General features: G+C 54.9%; 2 protein-coding genes across 2 annotated transcripts; one reads left to right on the forward strand and one right to left on the reverse strand.

The window, feature by feature from the left end:
* The first annotated feature begins 81 nt into the window (after positions 1-81).
* Positions 82-2,258, forward strand: TMEM208 (transmembrane protein 208). The gene is made up of 6 exons (XM_077755493.1): positions 82-186; positions 796-891; positions 1,380-1,439; positions 1,518-1,654; positions 1,820-1,904; positions 2,004-2,258. The coding sequence occupies exons 1-6, from the start codon at positions 181-183 to the stop codon at positions 2,139-2,141; spliced, it is 522 nt and encodes a 173-aa protein (XP_077611619.1). The 5' UTR covers positions 82-180; the 3' UTR covers positions 2,142-2,258.
* Positions 2,259-2,384: 126 nt separating this feature from the next.
* On the reverse strand, positions 2,385-18,706 carry FHOD1 (formin homology 2 domain containing 1). The gene is given in 23 exon segments (XM_077755574.1): positions 2,385-2,699; positions 2,773-2,973; positions 3,049-3,211; positions 3,293-3,485; positions 3,576-3,766; positions 4,176-4,337; positions 4,415-4,534; positions 4,621-4,803; positions 5,035-5,190; positions 5,530-5,794; positions 5,796-6,078; positions 6,163-6,278; positions 7,783-8,019; positions 8,101-8,246; positions 8,360-8,503; positions 8,614-8,708; positions 8,808-8,919; positions 9,188-9,282; positions 9,359-9,464; positions 9,538-9,605; positions 9,905-9,969; positions 10,333-10,439; positions 18,388-18,706. Coding segments are annotated over 23 exon segments (3,492 nt in total). The 5' UTR covers positions 18,589-18,706; the 3' UTR covers positions 2,385-2,616.
* Between the last annotated feature and the right edge of the window lie 224 nt (positions 18,707-18,930).

The following is an 18,930-nucleotide window of genomic DNA, read 5'->3' on the forward strand; positions in this document are numbered from 1 at the left end:
GTAGTCTTATTGACTTTCGGGGAGAGGAGGGCCTTGGGAAGGAAGTGGACCCCCCACTTCCGTCACAGTTGTGACGATTTGGGTCTGCACCGGAAGTGCCTGTGCTGCCGATGTGGTACCTTTTGACCGCGGTTTCGGTCGCTCTTCCTTGTTTTCCTCTCTGGGTGTTTGCGTCGCGCCATGGCGGTAAGGAGGGCGGGTAGGGCGGGGTTCGCAATGGCCGAACATTCCCGGGGCCGGGAGACTGAAAGCAGAGGAAGAACATCAAAGGAAGCGGGTCAGCCAGAGGGGGGCGCCATGAGGTGGCCGACTGTACTAGAGCTAGCGGGAGGAATGGAGCCACTCAGGAGTGTAGTAGAAGTGGTGCGGGAGGGGATTGAGAGTGACAACCAGGCTGTACCAGACCTGGTCTGGTGGTCGGCGTCAGCCGAGAACTAGACTACTCCAGCAAAGGCCGTAGGGGCGCACCATTCAGCGCCACTCTGGAGTCCCCCTTGAAGGGGTTGTCAGTCCAAAGCTAGACCTTACCAGGAGAACCAGGAGATACCAGTCTAGTGTTGGATTGTTCTGGGGTGAGCAGAGGCGATCGTAGCTAAGGGGTGTAGCACAGATGGTGTCAGCCCTAAGCAGGATGGAATGGGGGAGGTGGACATCCCAAGGATTGTGCTAGATTGAGCACCATGGGGACCGGGGTTAGGTGCAGGAGTAATTCTGTTAGCCAGTCAGAGTAGTGGGGAGGGTGAGGAGCGCCCTGGCTGAGGAGGGCTCTGACAGCATCTTACCATCCCTCTTCAGCCCAAGGGCAAAGTGGGCACCAGAGGGAAGAAGCAGATATTTGAAGAGAACAGAGAGACTCTGAAGTTCTATTTGCGGATCATACTGGGGGCCAATGTAAGTGCCTTCCTCCTTGTTTCTGTGCCCACCCAAGGTCCCAAAGTCCTCATTTCTGTGTGTGTGTGTATGTATGTATGTGTATGTTCGTGTGTGAGAGTGAGGGGGTGGTATGTGACAGACAGCCGTGTGTAGTTTTCCAGAACAAAACTACAGTTAAAGAAATGAGAATAGATCCTGGCACAAATAAAGTGCTGAGCAGTCGAAACAAAACAAAACCAGAAAAACAAAATGAGGGTTTGAGTCTCAGATGATTTTGAGCCCATTCTTCGGATCCCAAATACACGGGGCCTTCTTTCCTGTGCTGGGTTGACATGTCAGAGGGGAGCCTGGGTACTCAGACATGGGGCTCAGAGCCTTTCCCCCCACAATCCTATGAGAAACAACTTGTCTCTTTCCACAGCCTGGCCTAACTCTTGGTCAGAGTTGAGAGAGACCCGTGGTTTAGGGTAGCTTTTGATCCCAGCCTACCATGTATCTGCTTACAGGCCATTTACTGTCTTGTGACCTTGGTGTTCTTCTACTCATCTGCCTCATTTTGGGCCTGGGTAAGTGCCTCCTATCCTGGGGATTGGGTGAGTGTATAGGGTTAGTGGCTGGCCTTTGATACCATTCTTATTCTGCAGATGGCCCTGGGCTTTAGTCTGGCAGTATATGGGGCCAGCTACCACTCTATGAGCTCAATGGCACGGGCAGCCTTTTCTGAGGATGGGGCACTGATGGATGGTGGAATGGATCTCAACATGGAGCAGGGCATGGCAGAGTGAGTGTCCCCCGCTGCCAGCCCAGGTGAGCGGCCCCAGGGCTGGGGTTTTGGGGCCCAAATAGCCTAAGACCCACAATTGCCCACAACTTGAAAAGGGTAGAAGGGAGATGAACTGGGGCCCATCTACTACTTTTGGCCTTGCAGCCTCCTTTCTATTCACAGGCACCTTAAGGATGTGATTCTACTGACAGCCATTGTGCAAGTGCTCAGCTGCTTCTCCCTCTACATCTGGTCCTTCTGGCTTCTGGTACGTGGGTTATAGGGCTCCCAAGAAGAGGCTGGGGCATCTAAACTTTCTGTTCTTTCATTTCCTGCACCTGGCTTCAAGTTACCTTTTCTGTCCTAGGCTCCAGGCCGGGCCCTTTACCTCCTGTGGGTGAATGTGCTGGGCCCTTGGTTCACAGCAGACAGTGGCACCCCAGCACCAGAGCACAATGAGAAACGACAGCGCCGACAGGAGCGGCGGCAGATGAAGCGGTTATAGCCATTGACATTGTGGCCACGGCCTGCACAGCCCCCATGCCAGGAGCAAGGAGGGCCTAGTCCAGGGCCCAAAAGCAGTCTAAGGTATAGGATTGTTGAATAAATGGCTAAGAATGTGGCTAATGGCTGTGTGGGTGATAATGAGGATGACGTGGGAAGAGCCAGTCCTTTTGTATTAGCCCCCTGCTACAGACTGAGTGTGGTGGATACCTTCAAAGAAGGAAGAGAGTCTTGGATTGGCTAGGAAAACTTTATTATACTCCATGTTTTCAGGGAGCTCATACAAGTACATATACACACACAAACACACAATTGCACAAAGGCACACACATTTAATACTGCTCAACGCACTGTCCGCTGGGCACACAGTGGCCCTGGGGTTGAGAAAAGGCCTAGAATTCTGCTCTGATTCCTCCTCAGTCTCTAGCCTCTTGCCTTGCAGGCTGGGGCCTATCCATGTCCTAGATGCAGTGTCTTCACACCTCCAGGCCAGGACCCTTGCTCAGTCCCAGTGCCTGCACCAGGTCCTCTCCGAGCCCGCTCTTCAACGTCCTTCTCACTGCAGGGACAGAGCAGGGTTAGAAGGGATTGGTGGGGTTAAGGAGGGTAGTGGGCGTTTGGGGAGTACTCACAAGACTTGCGGTTGCCACGGGACCGCTTGCGTTCCCGAGCAGCTAAGGCACGAGGACTGCTCTTGGTCACTGACTGTACCAGCAGGTCCATGATCTCATCTGAAGTATCACTGGGTAAACTGGAGCCTGGGGTTTCTTCTGGGGGTGCAGTGGAGGGCCCTACTGCTGTAGGCATGACTGGGGAGGCGCTCTGGACCATGCCTGAGGGAAGACAGACAGAGAAGTCAGGATAGGGTGACCCCAAAGCCCATTGTCCCCAGTGGCCACGGGTCCCACCTCTGCTGCGGCGGCCATGTGTGGTGTCTTCCGGCTTGCTGGTCAGCAGACTCTTCATGCTGGCATGACTGTCAGCATCACCCCGCCCTGGCCCACTGCCCACGGCCACTGGGACAGATGGGTTGCTGGGGACTTCCCCAGCCACACCTGAGAACTTTTCTGTCTGCAGAGGGGAGAAGGGTGATCTGGGAGCAGGGGAAGGAAACCATGGGGGTGGCAGTCCAAACCTGGAAAAGGTACCCACCTCAGTAATCATGCGGCCCCGTGTCTTGTTGCGCTCACGGTACGTGGCCCGCTTTTGCTGCTGCTGTAGCACCCGTTCCCGGCAAGTTCGATACTCCAGTGCGAACTCACGCAGTGTGTGGCAGAACTGCATGATGCGCACTTCACGGGCTGCCTGGGTTGTGTACCCCAGGTACAACAGGAAGGCATGGAACCTAGGCAGGTTGGGGTGGGGAGGGATGGTAAGTCCTGCTTAGGGTTGGAGGGATGGTGGTAGCAGCCCTGCCGTCTGCCCACGTCCCCACCTGTTGCAGACACGGCGGTGCACTACCCGCAGCATGGCAACACGGCGGCCACATTGGGCCAAGAAGTGGGTGAGGCGGGCACGCAGGGCTGGGGCCAGCTCATGTTTGGCCAAGTTCCGTAGACTCTCCTCAGCTGCCCGGCTCCGACGCTCCAACTGCCCCAGGTTCTCAGTCAGCTGTTCAAAGTCCACCTGGAAAGGCAAGGGGTATGCATGCTGTCCCCCCACAGACCTGCACCACCTGAGGCTGCCTCTGTCAGGTCAGCCAGTCTGGACCCTAGAGAAGTAGAGAGCCAAGATCCACCACCTGTCCTCCAAAAGCTCACCAGTCTAATCCAGGAAAGAGACAAGTCTACTTGATCTAATGGGGAGTGGAAAAGCTCTCTTGAGGGAAGTGGTGGCTACATGGAGACCCAAAGACAGTAGATGTAGCCAGGCCAATAGAAGGAAGAATGTTTCTGGCAGAGGATACAGCCCACACAAACACCTGTAGTTAAGCACACTCTGGCACAGCAGCCCAAACAGAGGAAAAGTCAGCCCCAGAAAGCAGCACTCCCTCTTGCCGTGACTGGTCTTAGTCAAGCCTCTGGCTGGTGCTAACCTTGGCACAGCGAGTCAGAGCGGGTATTTCTGAGTAGAGGTCAGAGGAATCGGGCCGGATCTGGAGAACCAAGGAACAAAGATGGTGCAGCAGTGACTGTCGGCGCACTGTGTCCTTCACCTCTGACACCTTCTCCAGGTAGCTCAGCTCAAAGCCGTTGCTCTGAAAGGACCCCATCTGAGCCTGGGCCTGGTGGGCTCCAGAGCCCTGGCCCCCAGCCCTCGTGCACTTGCACTAACCTGGGAACCATTGAGGAAGTTGCCCACAGCCAATAGGGTGGCCAGGATACAGCGGAAGGTGGCATTTTGTACCAGCTGTTCCATGCCCACTTTCAGATCAAATAGTGGCTCTGCGATTTCCTGGAGTGGGAGACAAGGGACTCTCAAACTACCTGGTCCTTGTGCTCACCTGCCCCACTTCCTGCCACACGCCACGAACTAAGTACCCGCTCCATGCTGTCATAGTCCAGCTTGAAGGCCCAGAGTTGTAGACGCGCAGCCAGGCCCCCAATGGAGGCAAGGGTCATCAGGAAATTCTCAGCTGGGCCCAGGGGTATGTCAGGATTGGCCAGCTGGGCCTCCTCGATCTTCTGCCGCTCCTCCTCCGTGGGCATCATAGTCAGTAGTTTCTGAGGATGCAACCACCATCCTACATGAAGTCCCCTCAGTGCCGGCCCGAGGCCTTAGATGTTGGTCTTGACTCATCCCTAGGTCATCTGGGGGATCCCCAGGGTCTGGGGAACTGCTCTGTAGAAATGCTAAGCCCATGCCCACCACTGGAGGGACAGAAAATGAGACCACTGACCAAACGAGGGCCAGACCTCCCGCCTCCCTGTTACACCTTTAGCTGGTATCCCTACCTCAATGCCATCCTTGCTGACAGCAAACTCATCAAAGTTGAGCAGAGCAGCCTTAATGACATGCACAGGTGGCAAGGTGGTTAGGCCAATGTTGATAGCGTTGCTGCGCTTGGGGTCCAGCACTGTGGTCATTGTCCGGCGGCCCTCACCAGCTTTCTTTAAAGTTGGGAGAAGGGCAGTGTAAGATTGGAAAAGGGACTAGGTGGGGCAACAGTCTACAAGGACACTCTAAAGCCCTTCTAAATAGCCAGATAGTGGGGTCACCCCACAACCAGGGATGTGGGATATGTAAGGCCTTGGAATAAGCTTAGATTCTAGTTAGGGCTAGAGCTCTGCTGATTCCTTGTTGAGAAACCTCAGATAAGACTCGATGCCTTTCTTTGCCTTGGTTTCCCCATGTGGGAAATGAGTGGCTGTCCCTGGCAGTTCAGACCCTTAAGTTCTGATTCCTTCCTCTTTCTGCTGGGGTTACCTTGCAGATGAGGGTGGGTTTACCTTGGAAGGCAGCACGTCCTTGGCACGGGACTCAAACAGGTGTTCCAGCCGGGCTGTGTCCACAGAGACAGGTTCTAGTGAGGCCCACAGGGTGGGGCAGGGCCCAAAGCGGCTCCCAGAGCTTCCATGACCCCCAGCCAGCTTTAGCTCCCGCCAGAAGAGTTTTACTGTCTTCCTCTTGGTGGGGAGGGCTAGGCCATCAGGTGCTGAGGGAGGAAGGGGAGTGGCCAGAGGTGGAGGTGGGGGGAGTGAGCATGTGATGGGTNGGTGGGGGTGGGATCCCTTTCCCAGCCTCTACAGCCTCCACGTTCAGCATGTCCTCGTCTTCATCCTCCCCCAAATCTGAGAAGTCCAGGTCTCCAATGCAGAGCTTAGGTACACGGATAGGGAATTCCTGAATGGGCTCAGCCTTGGGGCTTGGTGGGGCCAGTGGCTCCTTGGGCTCTGGCTCAAGGCTTTGCTGGGTTCGGAGCAGACTTTGGGGGGCAGGGCTCCGAGGTGTTCTGGGTGCAGAGCCTGGTTCTGGGGAGCCCCATAATTCCCGGGTATCTAGAGAAGAGAAGTAGCTGTCAGTGTCACGCCCTCTGGAGCAAAAGGGCAGCATGAGTGGATTCTGCCCACCCACCTACTCACCTGGGTGTCCATCAGCCTCATCAGATATGGCCCCAGCCAATGTCTCTGCTCGGCCCTGGGCCAATGCAGCCTGCTTCTCTGTTTCTGCTGCTGCCACATTCTCCAGGAACCGGGCTCTGAGGGGAAGCACTTGTCAGTGAGGGTGTCTGACACACCTCAGCTCAGGGTGGTGTACATGCCTTGCTGGACCCCTGGGCACTGCCCCAAATTGCAGGCACATACATACACACACAGAACAGTCCATGCGCTGAGCAGACCCAGGGCCTGTCCCCGCCCCCAAGCCCAGCCCCTGTTCAGTCCTCCACAGTGGGGGAGGGTCACTGCCAACCCAGCATTCCCAGGTCAACATACGGGGAGAAGTTCTACTTAATAGCTAACTTGCACCTTTGCTGCTATTCACATTCACTGTCTTGATTCTAGACCCTTAGAGCAGGGGAAGGGGATAGCTGTCCCAATGCACACAACAGGCTGTCCCATGTCTGGTAGCTTCTGAGAGCTATGACCCATGTTTAGAAAAGGGCTTGGTAAATAATAAGCATTCAGCTCATGAGTCTCATGCTTTACTGACTGAGCTACCACAACAGGCATTCAGTTATGTTGGGATAATGAATGTGATCCAGTGTTTATTTTTCAGCCTCTCCAGCCTTTGTTGGCCCTCAGTCCCTGCCCTTCTTCTCTCAGCCTTAGGTTGCTCCTCCACCCCTATACCACACAGCACCCTAGATCCTAGCCCCCTTCCCTATTCCTGGGCTGAGGACATGGAAGAATGGGTTCCAGGTTGGGAGTCCGTGTCTTCATTTCTTGTTGAAGCTTGTTAAGGTGCCACTATTCGACCACTATGACCCCAGTGAACTGCTTTCCAGTGCTTGGTCCTTAGGTAACAGAGGAGGGCTATGTATGGGAGAGGATGGGCCTGAGAGTCCCCCAGCTCTGGCTGCATGAGGCACATGGAACCCCCGCTGGGGGAAGCAATGCTGAAGCCCTGAGCACATGGCAGGCCTGGCAGGCTGGCCTCTGTACTTACTCCAGCCTGGCCTGCTCAGAAGGGGACTGAGGGACAGGTGGGCTCTCAGGGGCCCTGGGTAGGAGGGACGAGAGGAAGAGATGGTAATTATGGTGCCTGCTCCACTCCAAAGCCCAGTCGCTTATACCCACACAGAAGTGGGCAGTAATATCAGGGGCTCCTTCCCAGCCCCAGTGGGAAGAGGAGGGGTAGGGGAGGCAGGACATGAGGAAACTGGAAATGGAGGGGAAAGACTAACATGAAGCAGGACAGGGTATAGCAAGAGACAAAGAACAAGAGAGTCAAGAGACAGTGACAGAGAAACAAAGGAGAGGGGCAAGGAGATAGATGACAAAGTGGCAAATACAGGCGGAATGCCAGAAAGAGATGAAGAGACAAGAAACAGGAGGAAGAGGTCCAGTCAGACAGAGCTGAACCCCACCCCTCAGCAGTCACTTACCAAACAGGAGCAGTTTGGTGAAGTCTGGAAAGAAAGAGAAAGCATGCGTTTGGGCAGAGGAGTTTGGGCAGAGGAGGTGGCGTGCCTGCGGAGAGGCTCAGAGTGGAGGGACAGCTGGAGACAGGACTCTAGGGGTGGCCTCTATCTCCCTACTTACTTATAAATGCTCCTCTCACTGGAGCTGTCGGCTGAGGACCCCACGGAGATGGCAGGAAAGCGGTTCACCGGGGTAAGGAGGCCAGAAGCTGAGCCCGCAAGGCTGGAGGTCAGGCCTGTCGACAGGGCAGGGCCAGTGGAATAAGTGGAGATAACCGTTGAGGCTGGGTCTGCGGGGCTGGAGGCGGGGCCGGTCTGCGAGGCGGGGCCTGCGCGGCTAGAGGCAGGGCCTGCGGGACTGGAGGCGGAGCTTGTCAACAGAGCAGTTACTGCAGGCAGATCCGCCTCTCCCCAAGTGCTAGGGCAAGTTCTATCTTACCCAGGCTCGGTTGAGCGCAAAGGGCAGCCTCCACCTTCTAGAGATCGGCGGCTCCTCTTGCCCTCCTCTGAAGAGGGCTTTCTGCGTTCCCGCCGCCCACCTGCAACAGCTTCCTCAATGTCTCCATCCTCCAACCGCAGGGCACTCTAGTGGAGGTAGACCTAGATGTGAGTCCCTGAGACCTACATAGATAGGGTGAGGTGCTGGTGAACTGCACCTCCTCCTTCCCCTCCAGTAGCGCCCAGATGGCCCAGCCCACCTCATAGAGCACAAGCTGTGTGCGCAGGTCCACATCAGTACCGGAGGTGCCCAAGTGGCGCTGGACCAGGGCCTCCATGCCCTGCTGCTCCAGTGCATCCGTCACATCATAGAAGGAGTCCTGGTCCGGGAGTGCTGCCAGTGTCTAGAGGGTGGAGATGGGAGGACAAGGCTAAGGCTGATGGAGACTGGAAGTCAGGAGTCCAAGGGGCCCAGAAATGGCGCCTGGTTCCCCCCCTATTCGGCCCTCCCCACCTTGTTGATGAGGGTGACTGTGTACACCAACAACTCAGGGTCAGCGCCATTCTTCTCCTCCAGGATGGACACCAGATTGGCCCAAGGAAGAGAGCCTGATACACAGAAAGGGGAGCAGTCATGCAGGGACAGGTAGGAGAGAGGGCTCTGAGTGGGGGCTGGGGGTAGGGGGGGTGGAAGGAACAGTCTCTTACCTGTAGAGCTGGCCACAGAGTTGACCGCACGGATAAGCAGTGGAGCATTGTTCTCAGAGTATTCCACAAACACCAGCAACAGCTTCAGGGCCGTCTTCACCACTAAGCGGGACTAGGAGGAGAGGTCACTACATATGAGTGGGGCTTGGGCCAGACTTGTGCCAGATCCTGGTGGGGAGGGGTAAGGGCTTCTGGGGCTGGACTCACAGAGGAGAGTCTAGGCAGAAAGACCCTGGCCCCAGACCCAGGTGTTGGAGTGCCTTCTAGGCTTAGAGGAGCCTCAGACTCATTCAATTCCAGCCCACTTTGCAGAATAGGAGACTGAAGTCCAGAGAGAGGCAGTAAGAAAAGGGTGTATGGTTGTGTGGAGGGCCACTTACCATGCTAGCACACAGTGTGTACAGCCACTGCACAGTCTCACTGTGGGCCACCACCCCCAGCATCCCATCCACAAAAAGCATCAGCTGGCCTAGTGCTGGGGACACAGAGAAAAGATGAGGTCAGTAAGGGGTCACTGAAGGCAGAGGTCATGGGGGAGGGGTTGGACTGACCTCGGAGGATGTAGCTCTGATAGTTGTGGTCGGCAGCAGCACCCACGCGGATCAGGCAACTCAGCCCCTCTGAGTGCACAAATTCAGGCACCAGGTCCTTGTCCTCCTGGGGGCACCATGGGGGAATTTAAGCAGGGCTCAGGCTGGACACCCACCCCCAGCCCACTTCTGGGCCTCACCTGGAAGATCTGCTTTAGTGAGAAGAGGGAACGGCGGAGCTCAGGGCCACTGGAGCCATACAACTTTTCTGCAAGGGGTAGGTGGGCATGGAAACCTCAAGGGGACACAACCCCTCACCAAACAATATTCTAGTACTCTCGAACCCCCTACCTCCTCCTCCACTCCCTGACTCTGGGCAACCCCCAATCTGGTTTACTTGCAGCATCAGCCCTGGCCCTGAAAGGAGAGGTCAGGATAGGAATGAGAGGGGGCCACACATCCTGTCTCCCATGTGCCTTGTCCACTGTCCAGCCCAGGCCTGAAAGAAACTGAGCCAGCAGTGCTGGGGAGGGGCAGTTCTGGACATGAATGTCCTCATACACTCACCCAAGATGGCATTGACCCTCACGGAGAGTTGAGTACGCAGAATAAGTGTAGGCTTTCGCCCTTTGCTGGAATCAAACAGCCTAGTCAGTAGTTTCTGGGCCATTCCTAAGGGTCCCTGCCCCCCACACCAAGGCAGCTAAAGACCACCCCACACGCCACCCCTGGCCCAACTCCCTCCTCCTCAATAGGAAGGTTTGTGCAAAATAGGTATCTCAGGTATGTGGGAGGTCACCCCCCCCTCATATCCCAGGCATCAGGTAACTCTGGCCAGGCCTTGGGATTCCCCTGGCACAGTCCCGTGGGGTGGCGGGAGGTGACCCTCAGCCTAGGCTAGAGATCAGGTGTCTTGGCTGCTGACACTTGAGCCAGCCCCTGGTGGAGGCAAGGGTAGGGGCCAGCCTTGCCTTCCTGGTCCCATCAGCTCTGACCTGATCTCTTCATAGAAGCCCTCCAGCATCTCCCGCTGCTCTTCCAGAGACAGCTCAGGGTCCAGGTAGTATCCAGAGGGAGACACTTGTAGGGCGCAGTCCTCCAGCTGGGGACAAAGGGAAGAGCTGTCAGGGCTGGGAAAGAGGTGGTAGGGATATGTATGGAGACCCCAGGACCTTCTACTCCCATTCAGAGAGCCAGCAGAGAGGCAGACCACAGGGTGTGTGCTGCAGCCATGCATTCCTTTAGCAGTCATTTCTCATGGGCCTACTATGCGTGAAGCCCATCTACCTCCAGTGCCAGGCTTTCTTGCCCTTTGTATGTGCTATGTCTTCCAGCTAACACCTACCCATTCTGTATGTTTCAGATTAGGTAATGCTTTTTTTTGGAACTTTCCTAGACTCTTCTAGCCAGTGCTATGTAACCTGTTTCACCCCATGGGTGTAGCTCCCATGTGTGAGGCCTTGTACACAGCATTATAATATCCTAGACACTAGTCTCCTCCCCACTAACCATGAGTTCTCTGGGTACAGGCAGCATCTCTGTCTTGCCCCATGCTGTATCTACAGAGCCTAGCACCGTACTTGGCTCACAGTAAGTGTTCACTAAACATTGTTGAGCTCGTGAACATCAATAAGGAAAAGGCATAGAGAGAAGATGGGAGGAAGTTTCTGCCTTCGAGGAAGTTGACAGCCCTGGGGGTGATAAGCTGCATCCACAAAACATTCAAGCTCAGGGAGAAAGTGTTAAGAATGTTGGTACAAACTCAGCTGGATGGAAGGAGTGTGTGTGTGTATGTGTATGTGTGTGTGTGTATGTGTATGTGTATGTGTTTGTGTATGTGTGTGTAGGATATGTGTGTCTCCCTGAATTGAGACAGTGAGGAGCAGTGAGTAATCCATAGGCTATCAGTCCCTTCAGGCCTCAGAGCCTTTACCCTGCCCCAAGTGAGCTAGAACTCAGAGGCCTCCAAGGGGCCTAATTAAAAACTAGGTTTTAGGGTCTAACTCTATCAGTCTATAGTGGGTCCCTGAAACCTGCATTGTAGAAGGAACCTGTAGAAAAGTTATTCCCGAGAGTCTGAGGGCAGCACTTTGCCTCTCCCAGACACCTCCCCCATAGCGCAGAGCCAGTATGCAGGGCTCAGCAAACTCCCCTTGTATTGAGTGGCCCTGCTCCTTGAGTTGCCATGGCCCAGGGAGAGCCCACCTCTGGAGAAGCAGGGTGTTTTCTGGTTTCCATCTTACTGGGAAAGTCAATCCCAACATCTGTCCTACTGTTCTGTCAGCACTGCCCTGCCCTGGGCCCAGTCCAAGGGCTTCCAGCTGCTGTTGGTCCCCTGGGAGAAACGGAGTCTAGTTTCTACCCCTACCTATTTCTGCTTTGCACCCCTGCTCATGCCTGAGAGACTGACCTAGCTCCTTCCTGGCAGTTCAGCCTGTGAGGCCCTTGGGTGACACCCCCTCTCCTCCCCCCGTTCCTCCCCTGCCACGCCTGGGACATGGGACATAGGACAAACACTCCAGCCAGTTCTCTGTCCCACTTCCTGCCTGGCTGCCTGCCCTCCCTTGGGCGCCTTGGGCGGGCCTGGCCTCTCTCCTCTCCCTGGGAGCAGAGTCATCTTCTCCAGGGCCTAGTAGGAACAGGCCTGAGATGGGGTGGCAAGGCCCCAGGCCTGGGGTACTTCATCTTGGGCCAGCTCAGCTGAGGGCAGCCCCATATTCCTCCTGATCCCTCTTCCCACATGGTGACTCAGCAGCCTACCCACTCCACACCCATCCAGGCATAGCTGCATCTCCTTTCACCTTGGACTAGAGAATTCTGGGACCCTAGTGAAACATATCCACACACCCTGCCACAGCTCCAGAGCAACAAACCCCTTCAGGGGTCCCCCCAATCACACACATATGTATAAAGAATAGCTCATTCATTCAAACATTTGTGAACCAGGCTGATTTTAAGTATTGAGGACATAGTGGGGAGACCAGCTGGGGAGGCAGGCAGAGCTGCCTCAGAAAAAGGCCACAAGTGGGTGCCTTGGTGGCTCAGTCAGTTAAGTGTCCAACTTGATTTCAGCTCAGGTCATGACCTCATGGTTTGTGGGATTGAGCCCCCATCAGGCTCTGCACTAACAGTGTGAAGCCTACTTGGGATTTTCTCTCTTCCCCTCTCTCTGTCCCTTCCCCATGCTCGTGCTATCTCTCTCTAAATAAATAAATAAACATTAAAAAAAAGAAAGAAAGAAAAAAGAAAAAGATCACAAATAAATGTAGAAGCACAACTGCCAAGAGGGCTAAGAAAGGAGAGGGTCAGAGTGCCATAAAGGTAAACACTGGTGGGTGATTAGCTTATGCCTGGTATGTACTTCCACACCCAGGTTTACAGTCTGGTGTGTGTGTGTGTGTGTGTGTGTGTGTGTAAAATGCATGCTCTGGAGGAGCACAAGCCCAAGAAGCACATCTACAGAAAGCTTGGATCCAGCAGGGTCTTTTCCCTCCTGCAAGCACACTTGCATGCTGTAATCCCAAGTAAGCAGAAAATGGGCCACTCCTTCCAAGATGCCTGCATCTATTTGGGGTAGGGTCCTAAAGGTCAAGTGCTCTACCACCCAGATGAGCAGGTTTAACCCCTTTCCTTCCATGGTGGCAGCAGTGGCCTCCATAACCACTTTACTTGTCTTATTCTTCCAGGGCCCCATTTCTAGGAAGAAATCCAGAGGTAACAGCCAGCCGAAAGCCTCCAGGTTGGTGCCCCCCACCCCAACCTAGCTGCCTGTCCTGGGTAGAGACGGGGTAGGCTAGGATAGCAAAGAACAGAGACTTCCTGTCAGCTGGGTGGTGCTTGTCCCTCACACCCCTGTCCCCTTCTTTGGGTCACCCTTCTGAGAGCCAAACCTCTGGGGCTTGTTTCTCACACCCTGGGACTGGGCCAGGCCAGGCCAGAGTAAGCATGAACCCTCGTTCCTGCTGACAGTGCTTAGGGTCAACACAGGGCCAGTGTGGCTCACATCCTTGACTCCTTTCTGGCTTTTGTCTTTCATGCTTATCTGTGTCTGTCTTAGAGTGGAGTCCTCTCCATTCTTCCCAGGCTCAGACCCTTCAGCATGCAGCCCACTTTTTCGTGATTCTCTGGGCTCAAGCTTTTCTGGCAGCCTAAACCAACTTGTCACATATGGTTTTAAACACAGGGCCAAACGGAGGGGACCATGGTCCCCGTGGTGTCTACTCCCCAATATTTTTCATAAATGCAAATCAGGCAAGAATGATCATGCCAGGGGCAGGGAAAGAAGATGGAGAAGAGGGCAGAATTATATGCTGAAGGACTCCTATTTTAGGAAATAATTTTGCTGCTTTTTTTCTTCTGCTTTCCTATAAACACCTGTCAGGGACAGGCTTTGGGACGCCTGGCTGGCCCAATCAGAGGAACTCTAGCTCAGGGTCATGATTTGATCCCCATGTTGGGCATAGAGGTCACTTAAATAATAACTAACTAATGAAATAAATTTTATTTTTTATTTTTATTTTTTTAAATGTTTTATTTATTTCTAGGAGAGAGAGAGAGAGAGACAGCGTGAGCAGGGGAGGGTCAGAGAGAGAGGGAGTCACAGACTGAAACAGGCTCCAGGCTCTGAGCTGGCCATCAGCACAGAGCCCGACGCGGGGCTTGAACCCATGAACCGCGAGATCATGACCTAAGCGAAAGTCGGACGCTCAACCGACTAAGCCACCCAGGCGCCCCATAATGAAATAAATTTTAAACACGAGAGAGATCCTGTGCTCTAACAACCCTCCTTCTCTTGTTATCTTGGGTTTCCAACTAGACCATGACTTCCTAGATGAGACACTATGGATGGGCCTTGAGGAGGGAAACCCATATTAGTTATGCCTCCTCTGTGTCATGTACTAGGTTGCCTAGTTATTTGAGTCTCCTGATAATCCTTTTTTAAAAAAAAAGTTTATTTGAGAGACAGAGAAGGAGAGTGCACACGCACAGGCACATGTAGGGGAGTAGCAGAGAGGAGAGAGAGAATCCTAAGCAGGCTCCACTGTTAGAGCAGAGCCTGACACAGGGCTAGGTCTCAGGAATTGTGAGATCATGACCTGAGCCAAAATCAAGAGCGGGATGCCTGGGGCACCTAGGTGGCTCAGTCGGGTTAGCATCTGACTTCAGCTCAGGTCATGATCTCATAGTTTGTGAGTTCAAGCCCCGCCGTCGGGCGCTGTGCTGACAGCTCAGAGCCTGGAGCCTGCTCCAGACTCTGTTTCCCTTTCTCTCTGCCCCTCCCCTGCTCATGTTCTGTCTCTTTCTTGCTCTCAAAAATTAAATAAACATTAAAAAAAATTTTTTTTTAAAAAGTCAGATGCCTAACTGACTAAGCAATCCAGCTACCCCAGATAATTCTTTTTTTTTTTTTTTTTTTTTAAGGTTTATTTACTTAAGTAATGTCTGCACCCATCATGGGGCTCGAATTCATGACCCTGAGATCAAGAGTCACATGCTCTTCCAACTGAGCCAGCCAACCCCCACCCCTTTCCTGATAATCCTTTTACAGGTGAGGAAACCAAAGCTCAGAACCTGAGTGAATATACCCCAGGCAGCACAACCAGGAATGGAACCAGGGCTAACTGAGCTAGATTTTGGGTAGATGGACTTTGGAAATGCTCCAGGAAACCCTGGAGGGAAAGTGAAGGGAGGGCTGAAGCCTATAGTGTTGTCAAGGGCTAAAGACCCCCCCTCAGCTTTCTGGACTCTGCACAAACCCCAAACTAGCCCTCCAAGTTGTAGCAAGCAAAGGAACACGAATATACACACCATACATGTCATACACGCCAAGGTAACAGTGCCAAGATCTGGGAGGACCTAAGTCCTAAGGTTGCTCACCAGGCTGCAGCCCAGGCTCCCTAGCCCAGAATGACCAGTAAATTGGACATGGAGGTCCTAGGGAAAACTGGGAGAAGGCCATGATCCATGCCCACATCCCAATCTTCTAGTATCCCCAAAAGACCTCAGTATCAGGGGAATAAAGGACTCAGTTCATCATCAGAGAACCCCATCTTACCCTTAAGAATCCTGTGGGACCCTTCCAGTTGGTCCCTGTCCCAGCAGGTCAGGTTCACACTTTAGCCCCCTTGCAAACAACTGCTCCTGAGGGGTAAACTGAGGCTGAAGTAGGGAGGGTGTAAGGTCAGGAAACATTCCAGGACAGTGTCACACCTGTCCTCCTTTTATCTTTAGCCACAGCTGGGGAAACAGGAGTTACTGGTGACAGATTTCTAGGGCTATCCCTGCTGCTAGACGTAGGGGACTCCTTTGGCCTTTGCATCAGGGACAGAGCAGCATTCAGGTCTCACTGCCCAGAGCCCGTGGAGAAGTCAGTGCTATCTCGGATGTGGCAGGGCCTTTAGGTGTCATAGAGGGGCTCCTGAGGCATTGCCCAGAAGACCAAAAGGTACCAGAGCTCTGCTAAAGAGATGAAATGCAGGGCCAGAGGGCCAGAGGGCCTGGTTCTCCCCTGGGCAGGGAGCAGGTCCCTGGACTTGGAGAGGCTTGCAACAGAGGGAAGATAGATACTTCTAAATTACCCTGGGGACACCCAGCATGGCCGAAAGCATTGCCAGGACCCTCTCCACCCCCCTTCACCAACCCCCTTCCCAAGGCCAGGAGATGAGTCAGAGGCTGTGGCTAGGAGCTTCCTCCTAGACTAGGAGGAAATGAGCAAGGCTTTCTCAGATCTGAAAGCTCTAAACCGTTTAAAAAGGAAGCCCCCAGGGGAACTCTAGTGGCTAGGCCCAACCCAGTGGGGGTGTGTGGGGTGGAGCCCCAGAGAGAAAGTGGGCTGGGCCTTTGTGCTTTCCCAGGGAGGAAACGGGGTCTGCAGGGATGATGAAGGTCAGTGCCCAGAATGGGAGGAGGGTAGATGTCCACTTGGCTGTATCCCGTTCCTCTACTAGACACATGTACAGAGGATAAAGCAATGAGTAGATAGAGGGCCCCTCCCTTTTATTTCTGCTCTAGGACTAGGATGGGAATGCCTGGGTTTCTAGGCCACCTTTCCTCTCTATAGGGCTATCTAGGCAGGCTTGAGTGTGTCTGTGCCCCTGGGGCACACACTTATAGGACTTGGGCAGGAACCAGCTGTTGACATTTCCTGCAAGGGGGAGCCCTGCTCCCTCTTTCTCAGCTCTCTGATGTCCCTGCCCCTACCCTATTCTCAGCCCTTCTTCCTTCAGCCTTCTATTCTGGGGCTGTGGTCACAGTTTATATTTGGGATGAACACATCACAGTGTATCTGACCATTCCTGGCAAAGCTGCCAGCCCCAGGGAGTCCTGGCTACAGGCACAGTAGTAACCCAGTGTGCCCACCAGCATATCCTGCCTTTGTCCTCAGGTACCCCAAGTGGGATATCCTAAAGTAGGGAGATCAGGAATGTCTGAGCTGGGGGGTACTTAACACATTCTCTACCTGAGCTCAGTAGTGTCCTTAGCTAGGGAGCACAGAACAGAGGACAGAACACCTGGTGCAGTAGGGAGATGGTCCCTAAATGAGAGGAAGAAGCAAGAGGTGGTTCTTTCCTGTCCCCAACCTCCCAAATCTGCCCCTAATTGGGAAGAGAGGTGTTAGGGCTAAGTCCTGTCCTAGAGTAGGAGTAGAAGGAATACTGTTCTCTGTAATGCTCCAGGCTTATTTCAGCACCAGGAGTTCTACAAGCCTGAAGGCAGGAACTGGCTTCAATTTAGCACCCTTCTCTCCAGTGCCCATCCTGAATTGAAAGTGGCCTCGGGCTGGATGTTCTTCTTCCAGGCCCACCTCAGTTTCCCCCTTTGAACAGGACACAACAAAAAGGGTTGCATCAAAATTCTAAAGTGGGCAGTGTGCTGCAACCTTCAAGCCGTGGCCTTGAAGCTCGGGCTCTGCCCGGACACGCGCCACTCCGGGGCCAATAATCTCACCAACTCTCCCGCCCGCGCTCAGAGGCGGGGCTGGCCGGCAGAGCAAGGAATGCAGGCTGGGGGCCCGGCGCCCGGGGCACATTCCAGGGGAGACCCCGGGCCCAGGGGGCAAGTTTGCGCAATTCGCCCCCCAGCTAAGGCTGAGAGCAAGGGAGGACACCCCCACCAACTCCCTCTTCTTTTCCTCACCACTCGGTGAGGACTGGCCGGCGGGGAACCCTGGGGGGTGGTAGTGCAACTCCCAGAGTCCTGGCCCGGAAACCCAGCGCGCCGGAAAGGGCTGCCTGCGGGGGGCTGAGCTCAGGGAGCCGGAGGGGAGGTAGGGCCAACCATCTGGAAAAGGGCCTCTCGCAGCACTGTCGGTACGCAGGCAAACTAGGGCAGGCCGGCGGTTTAAAATTAGCCCGGCCCGCCCCCTCCCTTCTACCCGTGGGCCGGTGAAGGCTGGAGTACGGGATGTTGGGGGCGGTGACTCAAAGGGCTTTTCCACCAGTGCAGCCACTGGCTCTCTGCGTGTCCCGGGCCGGGCCGCTTCCCGGGGACTCCCCGCACTCAGTGAAGTCTCTCTTCTACGGGCATTCTCGAGCCGCGCCCCCACCTACAGGGGCAACGCTCTATGGGGCAGGACCCAATCCAGCCAACAGAAACCGCTCGAAGCTTTTGCCACCCCCAGTGGCCCGCCCCGGACCCGCCCCTCCTCTTGGTCCCGCCCCACCTCACCTGAAGCAGGTGGAAGCTGGTCCTTTCCCAGCTCCTAACTCCTTGTCCGCTACCACCCAAACATTTACTGTCACCGTATCCAGATCGGTACCCACGCAGACAGGCAGCGAATAGACCCCGGACACCTCCCCCAGGTGGGCCTCACTTCGAGGGGGCAGCCAAAGTGGCAGAGACAACAAGCTCCCACCTCCCTTCTTCAGCTTCGCTCAACTTGAGAGGCGTCCCGCGAAAGTGGGGCAGCTTGGACCTTAGGTTCCCAGCCCAAGACTTTTCGGAAGGAACGCATCCACTCCCGCCCCTCCCCGAGGGGTACCTCCCAAAGGCTTTCATGGCGCCGACCGTGAACTTCTGATCGCCCCCAATCTTTCTTTAGGCCGCCTCACCTTCAGCGGCGCCGCCAATAGGCGATGCAGCTTGGGTATCTGTGTACTCAGGGGCAGCGACCCGTCCAGGCTACAGGTGGGGGCTCGGCGCGGCTCCGGGAAGTTGGCACATGCGAAGGGGTCGGTGTCCTCCAAGTACTGCACCCGCACGGTCACCACTGATACCGGGTCCCCATCTCCGCGGTCTTCTTCGCCCGCCATGGTTCTGTCACTGGCTTCACGCCGTGCGCCTCCGGGAGGATCCCAGCCCCGCGGCGGCTTCTACAAAACTAGCTCGGCTGTCTGGGCCGGGCCGGACCGGACGCTGTTGAGGAGGGGAGGAGCCACACGGAGGCGGGGCTGAGGAAGGAGGTGGAGCTAAGAGTAGTCCCTGAACACGCCGCGAGGAGCTACCACTACTGGAGGCGGGGCTTGTCGCCAGCCAGTCAGAGGGCTCAATCATGATCCCGTTAGTTCACTGGCTCTGCCGGCGGGAAAACCCAAGCTCGCGCCCCGCCTTCATGAGCGCGCCCAGGTCAGGGAGGCTTTCTTTGGGCTTGGGGG

The sequence above is a fragment of the Crocuta crocuta genome, unplaced genomic scaffold, assembly GCF_008692635.1.
Source record: "Crocuta crocuta isolate KB4526 unplaced genomic scaffold, BGI_CrCroc_1.0 scaffold152, whole genome shotgun sequence".
Taxonomy (NCBI): domain Eukaryota; kingdom Metazoa; phylum Chordata; class Mammalia; order Carnivora; family Hyaenidae; genus Crocuta; species Crocuta crocuta.

Coding starts and splice junctions, on each gene's coding strand:
- TMEM208 (XM_077755493.1), top strand. Junction 1,440..1,517: donor CTGCCTCATTTTGGGCCTGG/GTAAGTGCCTCC, acceptor CTTATTCTGCAG/ATGGCCCTGGGCTTTAGTCT. Junction 1,905..2,003: donor TCTGGTCCTTCTGGCTTCTG/GTACGTGGGTTA, acceptor TTTCTGTCCTAG/GCTCCAGGCCGGGCCCTTTA.